The sequence below is a fragment of the Corvus hawaiiensis genome, chromosome 6 (genome assembly GCF_020740725.1).
Source record: "Corvus hawaiiensis isolate bCorHaw1 chromosome 6, bCorHaw1.pri.cur, whole genome shotgun sequence".
Classification (NCBI taxonomy): Eukaryota; Metazoa; Chordata; class Aves; order Passeriformes; family Corvidae; genus Corvus; species Corvus hawaiiensis.
Window position 1 is genome coordinate 45,029,426 of NC_063218.1, and position 18,268 is coordinate 45,047,693.

The window sequence follows — 18,268 nt, forward strand, 5'->3', positions numbered from 1 at the left end:
GTTCAGCATTAGTACATATTAAAAAGACCCAAGACATTTGTAATACCCTATAGTTCTGAAATCCTGTGCCATGTGCTCTAGGATGGCCGTGCTTGAGCAGGGAGGTTGGACAAGATGACCCACTGTGGTCCCTTCCAAATTTACCTAAACTGTGATTCTGTGCTTCTGTGAAATCTGGATTAGCAGATAGTATCAAGACATTGACTAGGTGCAAAAACTTCCTAAAAGCCTTCTTTTTGTCTTGCAATTTTTCCCAATAGGTTTGATAGGATTCTTTATTGCTTTTGGCATTGCTATGGGGAAAATGGGAGAACAGGCCAAGATGATGGTGGATTTCTTCAACATCCTGAATGAGATTGTAATGAAGTTAGTAACTATGATCATGTGGTAAGTTTGTAGTTCTGACTTACAGCACAAAAAGATTATTTTTAAAAGCCCTCTTAAAACCTTAATATAATGATGCCAGTTTGTTGTTAAAGAGTGTAATTAAATAGTTGACTGTTTAAAGCCTTGAAAGGTATATTAGAACCACAGCAGCATTATTTCTATTTGGTCAGGATTACTTAGGACCCAGTTTGAAACATTTCTGAAGATTCTGTTCTTTGTGTACTGAAATACAACACATGCATGTACCAGCAAAGGCCTTCAAAAGCCACATTGATTATGGAAGTTCATAGGAGGACACCTAAGCAAGCAAGAATGTCCCACATAAGAACATCCCAGTCTTCCTGGGAGGTTAGCATAATCCCAGGGTATTACCTAGGAGGTATAATTACAAAAAAAGCCTTGAGACACACTTTATTCACTGTCTTCTTTAGTAAAAATACTTTACCATCTAGTAAAATTACAGTAGTTTTCAGTGATGTGTAATCCCTTCACCCATAGTTTCTGCAGAAGGTGTCTTACAACCTTGCTGCAATGGGGTCACTGGAAGATACCTGCCCTGTTTTTGAAGTATATCCATTTGTAATAATGGGGCCTGACGTGCCTTCAAGGAAGTCACTTTACCCAGTTAAGTCTGAGCTCTTGTTTACACTTCTGAGAGGGGATTATCATTTTGGTTCTTTTTGGTTGGTTTTTTTTTTTAAGTGTTTCTTCTGAGTGCTTCCCCAGAGCTATTTGTATGCAGTGCCAAGCATGGCCATCTCACATAGAACCAGTTTTTCAGAACATAAAAATGCATTGCTATGTTTGGCATAGTACTACTGTGTTTCCTAGGTCTTTGAGAGCAGAAATAGCCACTCCAACACAACACACGTATCACGGCTCATTGCTACCTGGGATTGCATGGTGTCCCTGGGAGTGACTTCTTGAGTTACAAGGCTGCCCTCTTCTCTAGAGCTCAATGGACACAGTGTATAGGAAAGGGAGCAGGGTGTCTGAGGTGCAGATTGTCAGCACCACCAGTGTTTCAGAGGGACATTGTTAGGCAAGAGTGATGCAGACAGTAAGAAGAGTGTGGAAATGTGCAGAATAACAGAAAGAACTTGAAGCGATGACTTTGCATTCCTGTTACACTTCTGCTTTTCTGTAGATGATCTTGCTGCATAAAACCACAGTTGTTTTTATTCACAAAACTTTCAATATTTACTCAATCTCCACTCTATAGAGAGATGGTGACTATACTCCCACAACCCTCCAGGAGCTAGAATTTACTCTTACTTCACTTAGCACCATTTGGTCGACCCAAGACATAATACCCTGCCTACAATATAAACACTCTCTAGTAGTCAGTGTTGCAATGGCAGGAAATCATTCAAGTTTCAAGAAATTCACTGTAAATATTTATTTTTATTGATGTGCCTTTTCTTTTTCTTCTCATGAAAAAAAAAGGAAATTGATGTTGGGAATTCCTTTTGTTCATCTCTGTTTAGAATTTTTAAAGACTTGTTGAGGCCAGAAGCAAGGGGGTTTTAGTGTGTGTTTATTAAGAAAAATGCACATCCTTATGCAGAGTTTTTATTTTGTTTTGCTTGGTTTATGATTTCTCAGCACAGACAGCTGTAACTCCCATGGCACCTACAGACTCTCAGGAGCATGGCACTGCTACACAAGCATAAAACAAATCAGACATCTGGCTCTGACACCATGTAACTCTCTATAAGAACTGTATTTTGTCAAGTTCATTGAAACATGGCATTTTATGATAACTGGTATAACAGCTGGCCTTGCATTTGAAGTGATTGAAGTCTTTCCAGGCCTTGGGCACATTGCTTGAGAAACCATGAGATATTCAAACAAAAACCAGGAAGCACTTTTATCCTTAAAGTCAGTTTCCTTTGTATTGTTTTAATGACTGAGGAGACAAAAACCCTACTCTAAGTAACAAAAGCTTATAATTAATGAGGAATCCATAAATTAAAAAATATTTGTCTGAATTACTGAAAGAACATTGTGGAAACATTTTCAGCCTTCAAGATATAAATAGTTCATTTCAACAAATAGTTGAACTGAATTAAATAACGCAATCCCATGAAACCCAGATAAACAATGGGTTGTCAAAGTTATGTATTACAAACAAATCTACATGACTCTTTATAATGATGCAAGCCTGTGTGACATTATCATATCCTTGTACAATGTTGTTTCAGGATCAAAAACTATTCAGGAAAAGCATATTCCATTTGATAGGATGGAAAATGAAGTAGATGGGGAATTTGCTGGAGATGGCCATTATTTTTTAAATAGATGTGAAAACTATCCCTTGAATGTCCATCAGTTCTTGATGTGCACCTCAGTGTTGAGCCTGAGAGCTCCCTACTCATCTCCAGTCTATATTTTGTTCAGCACAGTTTTTATGAGTACACTGCCAAGACGAGTTCTGCCTATGCTTGTTTTCTTTCTCCAGGTATTCCCCGTTGGGTATTGCTTGCCTCATCTGTGGAAAAATCATTGCCATCAAGGACTTAGAAGTAGTTGCTAGACAACTTGGCATGTACATGGTCACTGTGATTGTGGGTCTTGTCATCCATGGAGGGATCTTCCTGCCTCTGCTCTACTTTGTGATAACAAGGAAAAGCCCATTTTCATTCCTTGCTGGGATTTTCCAGGCGTGGATTACAGCACTAGGCACAGCTTCCAGGTACACCCGAGAAATACCAGTGTACTTTATTTTGTAGCAGATTATTAGCTGCTGTTTAGGCATAGTACATCTGCTGTTCTGACCTTCTCTGCAAAATCATTTTATACCACTGAATTAAAACTATTTTTAATACAGCCATGTTTATATAAATCAAAATACCACATTCCTTCAGGATTTTCTAGAGAGGTTGTATAGCCACCTGCAGAGATTTGGGATTTGCCGTTTGCCAAATCACTCATGCAAATTGTGTTAATTCTGTGTTCGTTTCCTCAACTAGGAAAAAGTGATAATTATTTATTTTGAAAGCATGTTAAGACCAGTCCCATTGCATTCAAGAAAAAAAAAAAAAACCCAAACAAACATTGCTAGGTTTCACAAAAGAAAGGAAAAAACCTCTCAGTTTGTACTTTAATCCATTTTGGCAAAATAATGGGACTTCAGTGAAAAGGTGAGCATTTTAGACTTGTTGCTAATGCACAGAACAGACACAGCAAAGTCTGTAAGTAACACAGCTCTCAGCAATAAATTCAATAAAATCAGAAAGCGGTGTTTTGCAGTGGGGCAGTCAGTAGATCTTGTGTTGAAAGTGTTTTTCAGTTAAATACCATATTTTAAAGTGTTTTCCTTCAATATTTGTTTTATTTCTGAAGAAAATTTAATCTTCCATTTTAATTAAAAAGGGGAAAACAAAAAAGCCTAGTTCAAAACTGACCACCAGAAAAGTGAGCATTCTTGATTTGAAGAATGCTTTGAAAGAACTGTAATTCATCTGTCTCTGTGGCTCAGCCCAAACCATTCTGCTGAACAGCTTCTCGCCTGAGGAACGAGAGTCTCTGGGGGACCTTACTGGTCTGCACAAATATCTGGTGGGACAGTGCCAAGAAGATGAAGCAATGCCCATCTTCAGTGGTGCCCAGTGACAGGAAGAGAGGGAGTGGGCACAAACTGAAACACAGGAAGTACCATCTCAACACAATAAAACTCTTTTTGCTGTGATTTACTGTGACAGTGCATGAATGCTGGCACAGGTCACCCAGAGGAGTTGTGGAGTCTCCAGCCCTGGAGATCCACTACACCTGTCTGGGCACTGTCCTGGGAAATGTGGGAAACCTGCCCTAGCTGCCCATGCCTTGGGCAAGGTGGTCAGGATGGGTGACCTCCAGAGATGCATTCCAACCTCAGTAATTTTGTGGCTCTGTGATAAACAATGTTGGATTATAGGAGATCTGGTCTCCCAAGAATTTTAATAACTGACCATTTACCTAAGGCTTTTGTTCATTGAAGCGTTTGAGTTTCCACTTCAGCAGTATTTTTGGATGAAGGTGTTTTATTTTGAGCAAGTGAATGCAATGACCTCAAATATTCCCACAAAAGCAAGGCATTGTGTGTCTGTGCAAAGAGCTGTTATCTTCCAGCCATATTTTACATCTTTTCCTATCCTCCTACTGTATTTCACATCCTTTCTTCCTGTCCTCCAGTGTCTAGGAACAACATGGGTTGTATTTTTTTGTCTGGCTTTTTCAGTCCTTAACACCATACCAATTTCTCCATTTAGAGCAAATTCACAATCAAAGAAATTTAAAATTTGTCTCTACACTCACAGGTCTGTGTATCAGTGTTACGGTCTGGTTCGTAAAATTACTAGAAATGTCTCTGCCCAAATTAAGGTGTAAACAAGACTATATGCCAAAGTCAATAGTATGGATTTTACTTAACAGTAAATATGAGAGAGAGAGACAAGGGAAGGAAGAGAGAGAAATAGAAAAGAGGTGAGAGGACAGAAAGAGAGATGAGAGTGACAGATTAAAGAAAATATCACCACTCTCTGGATCCCACCAGCATCCCATTGATGCTGTCCATCAGGTCACCTTGGTGGTGAGGGTCCCCCGAAAAACATAGAATCCAATGGATTACTACACGTTCAGGCCAGGTAGGAATGCCCAGGTACTTCCCCCGGGGAGGGGGGCAGTTTGACAGTCTCTTGCAGCAGACTCTGGGTCTCTTGCATCATGTGCAATGCTGTGGTGCAAGGCCTCAGCAATGAGTCTGAAAAATTCATTCAGGCACTCTCAAGCTTTCATCCTACATCAAGTCATGTTCATGTCTTGGCCTCAGTCTCACTTCCAGCCAAATGTAGGCCTAATTTAAAAATCGTCTAAAAACGGCTTGAATCACAGCAGGAAGTGGAAGTAGAAAATGGAAACTGGTATTAGAATTTCTGATTTTGCTCCCTTATATGTATATGTTGTATTGATTTTAATTATGTCTTCTTTATGTTTTTTGCTTTCTCTCCCTAGTGCTGGAACATTGCCTGTAACATTCCGGTGTCTTGAAGAAAATCTTGGCATTGATAAGCGTGTAACAAGGTTTGTTCTTCCTGTTGGAGCAACTATTAACATGGATGGAACTGCCCTTTATGAAGCTGTGGCTGCCATCTTCATAGCACAGATGAATGGGATTGACCTGGATGGAGGCCAGATAGTTACTGTGAGGTCAGTTCAAAAGACTCCTTTGTTTCTACAGACTGTAAAATGTGAATGCTTGGGGTTGGATGTCTTCTCAGTAGCTGAGTTGTCTCAGTTGGATTCACTATGAAATCCGTGGATTTCTAATAATGCTATACAAATGAACATTTTATATATAGGTCCTGGTTCTCTGGTGATGTGTTTTCTATCATTTGCAGCCTTAGTGCATGCTGGTGGTGTTTTACACTTCTGCAGTTGACAACTGTCATGGTTTAACCTCATGCGGACACCAAACCCCAGACCCAAACAGCCACTCGCTCACTCCCCCACCAGCAGGATCAGGGAGAGAATCACAAGAATAAAAGAAAACTCACAGATTGAGATAGCAGTAGTTCAACAGGGAAAGCAGAAACAGTGCACACAAGGAAAGCAAAACGAGTTAATTCACTGCCTCCCACGGGGTGCGCAGCCATCCCCAGGAGAGCAGGTCCCCGCCGTGCGTGACGGTCACTTGGGAAGACAAACGACATCACTCCAACTCCCCTTTTCTCCTTCTTCCTCCCACTTTATACACTGATGGCATACGATGTCATGTGGTCTGGCATATCCCTTTGGTCAGTTGGGGTCACTTGTCCCAGCTGCATCTCTCCCAACCTCCTGTGCACCCCCAGCCCCCTCACCACTGGGGCTGTACAAGAAGCAGAAAAGGCCTTGGCTCTGTGTGAGCCCTGCTCAGCAATAACAAAAACATCTCTGTATTATCAACCCTGTGTTCAGCACAGATCCAAAACACAGCCCCATACCAGTCACAGTGAAGGAAATTAACTCTACTCCAGCCAAAACCAGCACAGAAAACAATGTCAATTGTAATATACAGCATTCTCTGTCCAGTGAAATGTTTTGGGTTTTTTTTACTTTAGGGGTATGCTACAAGTCATATATGGGGCATTAACTTTCTAGAATATATCTGTTTATATACACTAGAAGAAAAAAGTATGCCTAAAAAACCTGTCTATGTGTTTATGTTTGCCTGTACTTTTTCTTTGACTTTGGTGAACAGGAAAAACGTAATGAACTGAGGGTGAGATTGTCTGTAGCATGGTCTGGATACTCCCAGACCTTTTATCTCTAACCCAGCAAATATTAACTGTAGTCTTTTAATATCAAATTGTCTTACCCAGAACAAAGCTGAGCATCTGTAAGGACAAAAGAAAGTACCCATTAAAAAAGGATAAGAGTGATTGAAGACTGTTTACTGTAAGGGAGCTTTAACTTGATGTAGACAGCAGGTCTAACATTTTGAATAGTTAAAATGGAAACCACACGTGAAGACTGCCAAGTTTGTCTTCTTCCTGTAGTTTTCACCCACACAGTTTTCTTTTATTAAACCTTTTTAACACTAAAGAAACTCCTGCAAAGGGATGTCTAATTCTATGTTTCTTGCCCAGCTATACTAGTTCCACATTTTCCATTCATTTACTTCCTGTCCTGACTCCTGAAATAGTAAAGCCAAGTTTGTAAATGGTTCAGGGCTGCTTCTAATGAAGGTGGATGCTAGACCTGCATGATGCATATCTGTTCCTAAAACTGAAAACAGTCATTTCAGACATGCCACATATTAAACTAAATTGAGACCAGGGAAATTCAAATCAGGAATCTGCTGTTGTCCAGGAGATTTGTTAGGCTTGAACCTGAGTTATTCATCTTCTCTTCCTCTGAGGGATTGACCAATTGGCTCTTCCTGATCTCACCATTTCAAGGCTGGCGTATGCAGCTTTGTGACTGACATTTACAAAGCAGGGAGCAACTTTGGTCTGTTTGTAAAACCACTGGTTTTCCTCTTCATGCATTTTTGCTACAGCAATATGACAAGAACTATCCCTTGAGGTGACAATACAAATGAAGGAAAGATTATTAGGTTTTGTCTGGTACATGCACTTTGTGATACTGAGAATATTCAAATGACCCAGACATAACATCATAAAGACTAATTAGCTTTTGACCAGTCCTAGTTATTTCATACTGGTCATGTAGTTCCTCTGATTTCCTGTATTCTTTGGGAAAGGATGATCTTGGAAATGGTAGCTGAGCCAGGTTCTGTTTAGTTCTGAACAGTGCTAGCTTCATTCCCCTCCAGGTCTGTAAGTTCTGCTGTGGGAAGGTAGGCAGGAGCATTTCCTCACAGAGCTTGGAAGGAATGCCTTACCAGTTTAGGCTGGAAGTGCCTGAGGATCTGGCATCACGTGCAAAGCCTGACAGCAGAGCAGAGCATCCTGCCTGCACACCTGCTGGAACTATCTGGGTGTTTAGTAAGCAAGGTTGCACTGTAACCCAGACACCTGACAAACACACTGCAGCCTGGGTCAGACCCAGCCAGCCAGCATCTGGCAGCTCTAAATCGGGCTAACATCCTCATAGATGACTTCTGGGGCTAATGGGCAAGTATTTCCTGCATAGTTTGTTTCTCCCTACTTCTGTATTGGAAGCACTTTCAGGTTTGTTGGGTACGAGTTGTGGGGTGAGCCCCTGCTCCCTCCAAGAAACCCAAAGAAAATGGCACCGGCTGTGGCGTAGTTCACTGCTTTTATCTGCTAAGGCTCTCCCACAGCCCGATTTCCTGGGCATTTTTTTCCAGACAGCCCAGTCATGGAAGTTTTCTCTGTGTCAAGTGAAGTCTCCCCAGAGACAGAACCTCCCTCCATTTTCTGCCTCCCTAACACGTGGCATGTGTTAGGGCTTTCAGCATGTGTGCAGCCCCTACAGTAATTTTTCACTTCATGTATAACATATGTTGAGGCATAAATAAAAGTCAGATTGGTCCCTCTCACCCACTTTACTTTTTATTTACCCTCCTCCTCTCCCTCTTCTTCCGCTTCTCCTTCTCCTCCTTCTCTTCCCTGTTTTTCTCCTCTTGACTTGCTCTCTGACAAATTTATTTTCCATTCTTTATAGGACTGCCCAGTGATGTTGATATTTGTTATGGTCTGTGTTGTATTTTTACAAACCTTTGAAGCTCAGACATTCATTCTACTGATCTTTATCAAAATATAAGAGGCAAAAACAAACACAGGTTTGGATTTATTAAACAATCAGATCAATTTTGCTTTTTCATCTAGGGTGATTTGTATCCAGGCTTGGTGCACCACTGGCTTGTATTTTGTGAGTTTTAGATACCAAGACTTTTATTTTTCTGTATTTAATAATAACTGCTTTCTCTCAGCCTTTAATGTACAGTTCAGTCTTTAGGTAATGTAAATAAACAGAAATGAATCGCCCTGAAAATTCAACCTGTAGTCACCAAACTTTAGCATGTCTGGATGGTCAAAACTCAGGATTCAAAACCCTGGATGTGTCGTCTGTGGAGTTCAGAGAACACAACGACACAGATTTGAATGTCATAACTAGCTTACAGAGAGCCCTCTTCCAACTCTTGGAACAAACCCATAGATCTGGCCTACCCCAGTAAATATTTTTAGAGAAACACGAGTGAAAAATATGACCTGAGCTTACCTTGATTTGTCCTATTGTTGTTAGTTTTATGGGAAAAACACACTAAAAATGTGACCTTCCTAATGATCACATGAGTATGCAAGGAAAGTGTATGTTCCGCTTCTTGCTACTGCCATTTGATTTTTGTTTTTGCAGTTTGACTGCCACCCTTGCAAGTGTTGGAGCTGCCAGCATTCCCAGCGCGGGACTCGTCACTATGCTGCTGATCCTGACTGCAGTGGGTCTCCCTACCCAGGACATCAGTTTGCTTGTTGCTGTTGATTGGCTTTTGTAAGTTGAGCTGACTCTGCTGCTTGGTGCAGAAAAAGTAGTGAAGTAATGTTTGTCCACAGTGCTTTCCAGCCATTGGTCTTAAAGAACTTTGAGTCTCTCCTCCACAGATAAATCAAAGGAGGAAATGGGCTGTTACCCCCTTAGTGAAGTAGGAGACACTGAAAGCAGCTTCTCAGCTGTTACGGTTACAGAGCTACTGAAGTCAGTTTCTATGAGCAAAGGGTCTTCTTGGCACAACTTGCGAGCGCACACTTTTGTATTATCTTCTTCTTAATGATGCCTTTCCATCATTCAAGAGCAGTTTTCTAATCTTTGCTTTCATGTTTCTGTTTATTATAGTTCTGGTCTAAAATGAAGGATGAACGCTGAAAATGCAAGTTCCATCAGGATGTTGCCAGCAAGTTATAGGGTGATTTGGGATTTGTAGCATCAAATGTTTTATACTAGTAGGGGGGGAAAGTCAGTTTCTTTTCGTACATAAGGAAGTAAAATACCTTTAAAAAGAGTCTGTTCTAGGGCAGGACAAAGACCAAAGACAAATAAGAATGAAAACTGAAATAAAGACGGTAATTCCCTAGTTTTCATTTTACTGACAGCTCACTCAAACTGGAAAGAATGGCTTTCATTTCCAAGGACTTGTGATCAAAGTCCTCCATTGTGATCAATGACCTCCAGGCCACTGCAGGTCCTCCAGCAAGAAACAGCTAACCCACAGATTGTTTTCTGAGGCATTTGGTCTTCAGTACTTGAATACAGAAGCTGTAAATACAGACAGAGGGTATGCCAAGCCACATCCTTTCTTTTGCTGTTATTTGACAGCTTGGATATCTTTCTGTCATCTGTGCACAGCTGAAAGAGACTCAGTAGCCCTTAAGTTGTACTGGCCCCTAGAGAGACTTTCACATTGTCCTGTACTGCTGCAGCACAGTACGTTCTGATGTATTCTGGTCAACAGCCAGCTCTCTCTCCCCTAGTATTCTTTTAAGTAGTAAAGATGTTTGGTTTTGTTTTTCCAGCTGTGGTGCCCAGAAAGGGAGACATAAATATAACTGTACTATTTATGTGTTTTCTAGCAGCCTAGGCTGCCTGCTTCTGGTACCTTTCAGTCCCAGATACACAACCAAAATTATGCAAGAAGAAATAGCAGAGTTGAGAATGTGCATGTGCAGATAAAATAGAAGTTTAATTTTCTGTCATTATCTTTTGGCTTATTGAGAAGAGGTCAAGAACTTAATCAATCCTGACATATATTTTGGGTCTACTGGCGTTCTCTATCTGTCACTAAGAATTTTAAAGGCTAACATGCAGCTCTGATTTCTGCTTCAGGCAAAAATGAAAGAGGAATTTACAGCTTGAGGAGGCAAAGGGAAAACTTGACTTATATAATGTTCTATATAACTGAATTTCATGATATGATGCAGAATGGTTAAATGAGAGGGTACAGCAGGCAAAGTACAGCTGGCATAGGGAATGATGTGATATTCAGTGGGTTTATTATATTTACAATGTCATAGCTGAAAGCAGGAAAGTGATATAGGAATCTGCAGCTGGAAGAAGGAGAGAAAAAAATGTAAAAATATATTTTAAGTATCTGTTTCTCTTGGCTCTCAACGTAAGGCAAATAGGTAGGTTTCTGCAGCTGGTAGGAGGATGTGCAAAAGGAGCCTGTGGTTTGTTTGGTTTTTTTAGGGAAATGTATTTTTAAAATATTGCTGTGGACTGAGCAGCTCTTCCCACACCAGCAAGCCTCAGAGCTGTAAGTTTATCAGCGGTTCTGATGCACTAGTGGGTGTTGTATTTCATTCTCAGCTTCAGCAGCATTGTTCCCACTGGCTAACCCAACCTTGCTTAGGAAAACTTCTGTACTGCGGAGCTGTAGCAGTGATGAATATATGTAGAGGAAGGATAGCAATTCTGAAAGAAGTATTTCAAGGTGTCTTTCCAAAATAAATGGAGGGCAAGAGAACTTGCAGCCCAAACGGTTGGGTTTGGATCCTCCTGGCCTACAATTAGCAGTGCAACTGCAACTGTGATTCAGAACTGAAAAAGGGAAAAAGATGAGAAAAGAGGTGAAAAGCTCTGTGTCGTGCCACTGGTGCTGCAAAGTCAAGACACTGTCTGTTGGTGAAAGTGTTGTACTTATTAATCTGTGTTCAACAACTAATAGCTTCATTTTCCATCTGCTGGTGGTTGTGTTACGGTAGCCACAATGATCTAATCAGCTATGAAAAATGATGCTGCTGACATTATTATGTTAAGAAAAGGCACACAAGCCAACTTTTGAGCAAGCTTTTGCACACACAAACCAGACCTGAAGAATTTCTGAAATGAAATGTCATAAAAACATATTTTCTTTACTTACAAACACTGCCTTCTCCCAATTCTTCAGATCATTAAATAATGTTAAAGCAATATTTCTAACAGAATGTAGAAGAGAAAGTTAATAAAATATTTAAGACCCAATTCCAGCCACTTTTCTGGAACCCATGGGTAAATGCAACCAACCGTGTAGACATACTTGGAACAGCCCTTCAATAACATTTAAATTTGAGATAAAAAATGGTTTTAAAAAATGTCTTACTCTGAGTTTTTCAATATTTTTGATGAAAGCAATTATCAGAACATCAGTTCATTTTACAGTACTACCACCACCTGAGACTGTGGTCTTACCCAAACCACTTTTGCATGATTTGGTCATTGTGTAACACAAAGATGACTTTATGTCAAATCCTTAAACTTGGCACTCTCTCCTTCAGACTGGAGCTGAAAGGTTTCCTTATCAATTTTTTCTCAAGCCTCTCCAGTATCTGTTGGGTTGTTAAATCTTTCTACCTCCCATGCATACATACCCAGTGTAAGCTCTTTCACCAGGCAAGTTTCCCAGGATTTCACAACTCTTACAGTTTCTCAGTTTAAAACCAAGGACAACACAGCAGTGACATTTAATGGGACAGTAATTATATGCCAACAGATGGAATAAAATGAGCTTATTTTGCTTGAGCCACAAACTGAGTACTCTCCAGATGTGAGCTGGCAAGCTTAGTAAATATCAGTGGTACGAGATTAGTGGTATTTTGCAGCAAAGAGAGAGGAATTAGGGAAAATGAGCTTGGACAGCTGATCCGGTACTTAAACCTTCATTCAGTAACTCAGAAATAGATTGCTTCAGTTCTGACTCTGTGCCTTGGCTCAGATCTAGATTCAGAATATTCAGACCTAGTTGAAGTCTGGATGTTATGAACAGGCTCTAGACTGCAACTTTCCTACATTTATGTTGTTTACGTTGTCCCACTTGCCTGGAATTAATTGGTTGGTTGATTTGAACAAAAGAGTAAGTACAATTGTCTTTGTTCTTCATAGGGTGTTTTTCATAGGGTGTTCTTCATAGGGTATTTTTTGCCCCAAAAGAGGTCAGTGGCACTTTGCTGTTGATTCCTGACAGCTGAGACTTCGCCCTTTCTGTTGTGAGGAACTTCCTGGCTTCCTTTGGTTTGCACAGTGTACCATGTTGTGCATCAGTGTGCAGTTTGTACTGCTGAATCTCTCAGCTAGTAGTACGTGTGCATGAGCTGGAGCATCTCCTCAAATGACCCTTTCAGAATTTGAATTCTGCCTCAATTATATTTATGTATTCTCTCTACCTTGTTTTTTTGGCATCCTATACTATCTCTCTGTCATCTGGCATCAGTGAATCCTTTCAAAATTTACTACCAGTCATGCAAAAAAATTAAGTATGTGTTCTTTTTGTAGAGTTGTATTGCCAGGTTCAGTGTATTTAATGGTCTTAATTAAAAATCACTCCAGAAAGTCTTATTTTCCTATTCTACCACTCTGACCAGGTTTAAAATAGTCTTCGCAGGCATTGGATGAGAAATGTATAAAGCATTTAATTTGTGTGAAGCAGAACTGGAAGGATGTTTCCCTCCTATAGGTTGTTGGTTTGTTTCTCGGGGGAATTACTGTAGAGGTTTTTTTCCCTTCTGGGTATTCCTTTGAAGCCAAAAAGAGAAAATTAACTGCTTCAGCAAAGATATTACACTACAAAGTCTTTAAATATGTAAGCCTGATAATGCTGAGAGGGAGAGGAGAAACTTGAATGGGACTCTAATTCCACAGCTGAGAAAGGCAGATTTACCAATGTGTAGAGCAAAGATGTTAAAAAGGACTCAAAAATTTATATGGTCATGAATAAGCATGAATAATGAATGTTTATCAGTTGACATTTTATATATTTAGATGTTTTCTTCTTGGTGTTCTACAGGAAAAGGAGATGTCACGCAAATCTAGTACTAGAAATACTAGAAAGGTTGTTTTGAAATTAATCACTGTCTTGGGAAATGAGGTCTTACATGCTAGCTTTTGTCACTTGGCAAATGTCCACACTATTAAACCTGGCCATTTTGTTTAAATGAATTTTCATGAATATACTTCTGAGAATTAATCAGTGTAATCATTTCTCTGACCTATTTGGCAAAGCTAGACTCAATTGCTTTAAGTCAGTTTAATTTGCAACCCTTGGTCAGAAGGTTTTTAGGAGTTTTATATTTAGTGCAGATATGAAGAGGCAAATGAGACTGTAAATGATTTCAACATGTGTGCTGCAGCAGGGAAGATAGCAGGACTCAGCTCCCATTTTTGCAGAATTTTGGTCAGATGTGGGGCAGAATTCTGAATTCAGGGAAAATCCACAACTGTGACTTCGCTGTTGACAGATAGAGCCACACTAAAGACAAGACAGGAGAAAAGTGGCATGTCTGTTTAACGGCATCCTGTCCAGAAAGTGCCAACAAACATATTTTTTTATAATGAAGCATGTTAGCCTCTCTTGGCACCCTCCTACAGTGAGGGGCACTCGTTAGTGAAATGCTGTCACAGGCTCATAATTTTGTAGGCCATGACCTATATTTGGATTGCTCATATGCCAAGCTCTGGCACACGTAGTGTGAGTGGGCATGCTGCCACACCAACAGATGGCCATCTGTAAAGATGGTGCCAGAAGAAGAGCTTCAATGGCCTAAGCATTATGGAGATATTTCAGGCATTTTTGTTCCCCATAGTTTGCTCACTAAGAGTAAAGGGAGAGGTCTTCTGTTAATTCATACTAGAAATGAGAACAGCTCATTAGATCCAAAATCCTTTTCTCTGGCTGCATTAAGTTCAGTGCTCCAATAAATTCAGATGAAACAAAGGGCAGTGGTGTGAGCTGGGCACCCTGATACTGAAACCTCCAGCTCCAGAAGCCGGCACTGGGGGATGTCAGTCAAGCACAGCTCTGCAGTTTGGCTGGGATCTAGCATACGTTCTTTGCCAAACTCCACGAGAATAAGCAGCTGGGACACGGCAGTTTGAACATCCTCCCTGTCTGAACAAGTCCCTTGGGAAAGCCACCTTCTCCCATTTCCCTTGAAAGCTCCCATCTCTCTGTTCAAAAGATACCTTAAGCTTCCTGAAATGAGTGCAGTTAACTGTACCAGAAACAGGGCTGCCATGCCCTACTTTTTCTTCCTCTCAAACCATTCAGCCTCTGCATTTTCCTTCTTTTGTAGGGACCGGATGAGAACATCAGTCAATGTAGTGGGGGATTCTTTTGGTGCTGGCATTGTCTACCACCTTTCCAAGGCAGAACTTGACACCATTGATTCCCATCACAAAGGGCATGAAGACATTGAAATGACCAAGACTCAGTCAATCTATGACGACATGAAAAATCATAGGGAAAACAACTCAAACCAATGTGTTTTTGCAGCTCACAACTCAGTCATGGTAGATGAGTGCAAGGTACCTTTCACATTTATGGATATTGAGACATGTATATAGCACTGCATGCTTTATTTTATCTTATTTTATAACTTGCATGTATTTTTCAAATCATTCTGCAAATAACAATGTGACAACAAGGTCCATGAACCCCAGACATTTTGAATGTGTTTGAGCAGTTCAAAAGATGGTTTTTTGCACTCTTCTTAAAACTTGTCATTTGATGGGAAAAAATCATGTACTTTGTTTACATATCAAAAGGCAAGATGCAGCGTATTATGGAATATGCCAAGACACAGAGAATATGGCATCACCTTCTATGGACATTTACTTAATTTTCTGTGGCAACAGAGAACTTAATTGCCAACCCAAATGAAGGATGGCTGCAGTTCAGATGCAGGTGTTGTCACTTGCTGACTGCCTTCATGATATGCTGTTCAGAGGTCGACGCGTTGAATGCGCTTTAGCATGAGAATGCTCCTGCACTCACACAGCATGCTTCTGCTTCGCTTCCATCAGCGTTCCTTCCCCAGGCACTAAGGCACAATCACTGTAACCCTTGCTGTAACTAACATGCAATATTAATACGAATAATAACGTCTAGATCAGAGTGAAGTGAGCTTGAGCAACCCCACCAGCTGAATGAGAAGACAGTTCAGGAGATTAGTGGTTAAAAGTTCGTTAAGAACCCACCAATGGGATGGGGCAGTTTAAAATCCAGAGAGAGATTTTGAAAAGGAGGAGAAAAGAGAGTGAAACAAGGTGGAACTTCTAATTTCATAGTCCTTTTTTTGTATTTATTAATGCTCCAGTCTGATGCTGTACACTGTCTTTGAGACAGTGGGGTTTGCCAATCAGCTTACCTTAGCCATTTATCCAGACAGATTCTCTTATATCTTCCAGCTGCCACAACTGAGCCAGTATCTAGCTGTGAATGACTGCACTAAGTCCAATAGCAGATCACCATTTATATTGGAAATATAAGTCCTATATTACGATTTTCACTTGTCTCTAGCCTGGCTGGAAATATTCTTTAGAATTATTTTTTTTCCTAATGCTTACTTCTTGAGAATGCAGGCCAAACCTGGATTTTCAGGGGAAAATGTAATACTGAATTCAGAAAAAAAAAACCAAACAGCTTTCATCCTATCTTCAATTTTTCCCTGAATGTTCCCAGGTTTCAGTAAAGTGATTTTTTTTTTTAAATCATGCATTTTTTCTGACATGGCTCTCTCATTTCTCTTCAGACCCACTCTTTTTCCATGAGAAAAATTTAAAAACTAAGATCTGAAATGGAAAGAGAATATATGCTTACATAAAACTGAAAATTGTCATTAATTTATATTTCTCAAAAAAGGGAAAGACACAAGACATTAAAATTTGAAGAAAAAAAGAAACTGTCTGGAAAGAAAGATAGAAAGCATGTGCACACACACTTTTTGGATAACTTCTTTTGGAATTTTTTGAACACTGTTTTTAAGTTAAATAGACAATGCTGATTTCAGTAGGTTTAAGAGTCTGTTTGTGGAACTGAATACTGATGATTTTATCTGCTCCCCGTCTCTGAGATTTGCACAGAGATCCAAGCCAAGTTAGAAAGTAGTAGCCTGTTGGTGCAATCAATACTTGCTGCACTTCCTTTTCTCTTCCGTTTCTCATATAATTTCCCTCAGCTGAGGCAATAGCTTGCCTCAAAAACATGGATTAATGGTGCTGTATGTCATCCTAAGCATACCCTTTAATTCAAGTTTGGGACCAGTGATTTATGAGCTAGAAATGTTTGTCCTTTTAAATTGTTTTAGGTTTGGTCTGCTCACAGTCTCAGTTTGCTCTTTGAAACTCATGAAAAGAGCCAGGCTTTACTGGATTGAGCACAAGACTGACTTTGAGCAGCCCACTTCTCTTTTCTGTCTGCAAGCTGCCAAAAGGATGTGTTGTTGGGACCTAACTGATGAGCTATGAATATATGCTGACACTTGCAAAGCATTTGGATCATGTTGAAGTGGTCTACAACTCCCAAGTGTTAGACTTGCAAAGGCAACAGAGTGTAGGATCTGGGGCTTCAAAACAGCTGCTAAATTTAAAAAGACATCTCTTCATCCTGTCCAATGCACTGGTGGGTTGAAAAGCTTACTGCAACTCTGGTCAGGATATGGAAAAGCTGATCTACTAGAATGCCCTTTCTATTTACTTTCTGTAATATATTCCATGTATAACACTAGTAGTTTATAATTTTGCATGGTCATTGTACATAATTAATAAGTAGTTTACCTTTATATGGGGTTAGAGTGGTTGTTATTGCATGATATTTTTGTATTTTTTTTATTATCGTATTTCACATGACTCTGTGTGATTTTCATTTCTGAATAAGCTGTTCATTCCTGTACTTGCATGTTTTCCCCTTCCAATTATCTAAGAAAAAGCTTGACTTTGTTTCAAAGATCAGTGCATTTTGTCATGTTTCCATGTCCCAATGCTTCCATGCATCCTGTTTATCCAGCATGGGGAATTTCAGCTCTGTCTTTAAGTTTTCAATTGAAGCTGAAGATGTTAACTTACAAGGTAAGTTAGGAAAAAGTAAGCCATCCATTTAGAATTAAATGAAAGATACTCTCACATTATCAAGATCTACAATACTTTTGTAAAGTTAAATTGACATTTTACCTTTTTTGATTTTTGATTATTTAAAGTAATTTGGCTGGAGATACCTTTCTTGAAACTCGGGTTCATTTATACTGATCTCTGGAATGGAACATACGACACGCTGTTCACTGTGAGTTGGTAGATCTCTACAGGTCTTCTACCATACTTAAAACCTAAAAATTCCAGCATGTATCTTTACAGGAAAGAGTGAGGTTTTGCTGTACATCATGTGCGACCAGTTTAGCATTACTGTGAATTTTTAATTGGACTACAGTCAAAATATTTCACTACATTGTTACAGTGGTATGATGAACAATGCGTTCACAACATGTCTTTTCTCCCATTTCTTTAAAGGTGGTGTAATTGTAGGTGAGTTTGTGTAGAGACACACCTCTGATTATTCTGGCCTTGCATATTTTTCATGTTGTTGCATCAGTTACGCAGCTTTGCTAAGGAATTCCACTGAAAAAATATGATTTTCTACACTAAAAAAATAAATAGTCTGTTTTTGAAATAATCCAGAGAAATCTACAAGGGA

At 39.8% G+C, this 18,268-nt stretch overlaps 1 protein-coding gene across 2 annotated transcripts in view; it reads left to right on the forward strand.

Moving 5' to 3' along the window:
- The window catches only part of SLC1A2 (solute carrier family 1 member 2), an 89,938-nt gene that overhangs the window by 62,264 nt on the left and 9,406 nt on the right, over positions 1-18,268 (forward strand). Inside the window, exons 6-11 of one of the 2 annotated variants that reach the window (XM_048308025.1) lie at positions 261-387; positions 2,849-3,082; positions 5,380-5,574; positions 9,193-9,327; positions 14,877-15,108; positions 17,588-17,649. In XM_048308025.1, coding sequence (XP_048163982.1) covers positions 261-387; positions 2,849-3,082; positions 5,380-5,574; positions 9,193-9,327; positions 14,877-15,108; positions 17,588-17,614 — 950 coding nt within the window. In that variant the 3' untranslated portion in view covers positions 17,615-17,649. The remainder of the gene's footprint in view (positions 1-260; positions 388-2,848; positions 3,083-5,379; positions 5,575-9,192; positions 9,328-14,876; positions 15,109-17,587; positions 17,650-18,268) is intronic. The other variant, XM_048308024.1, reaches the window with a different exon arrangement.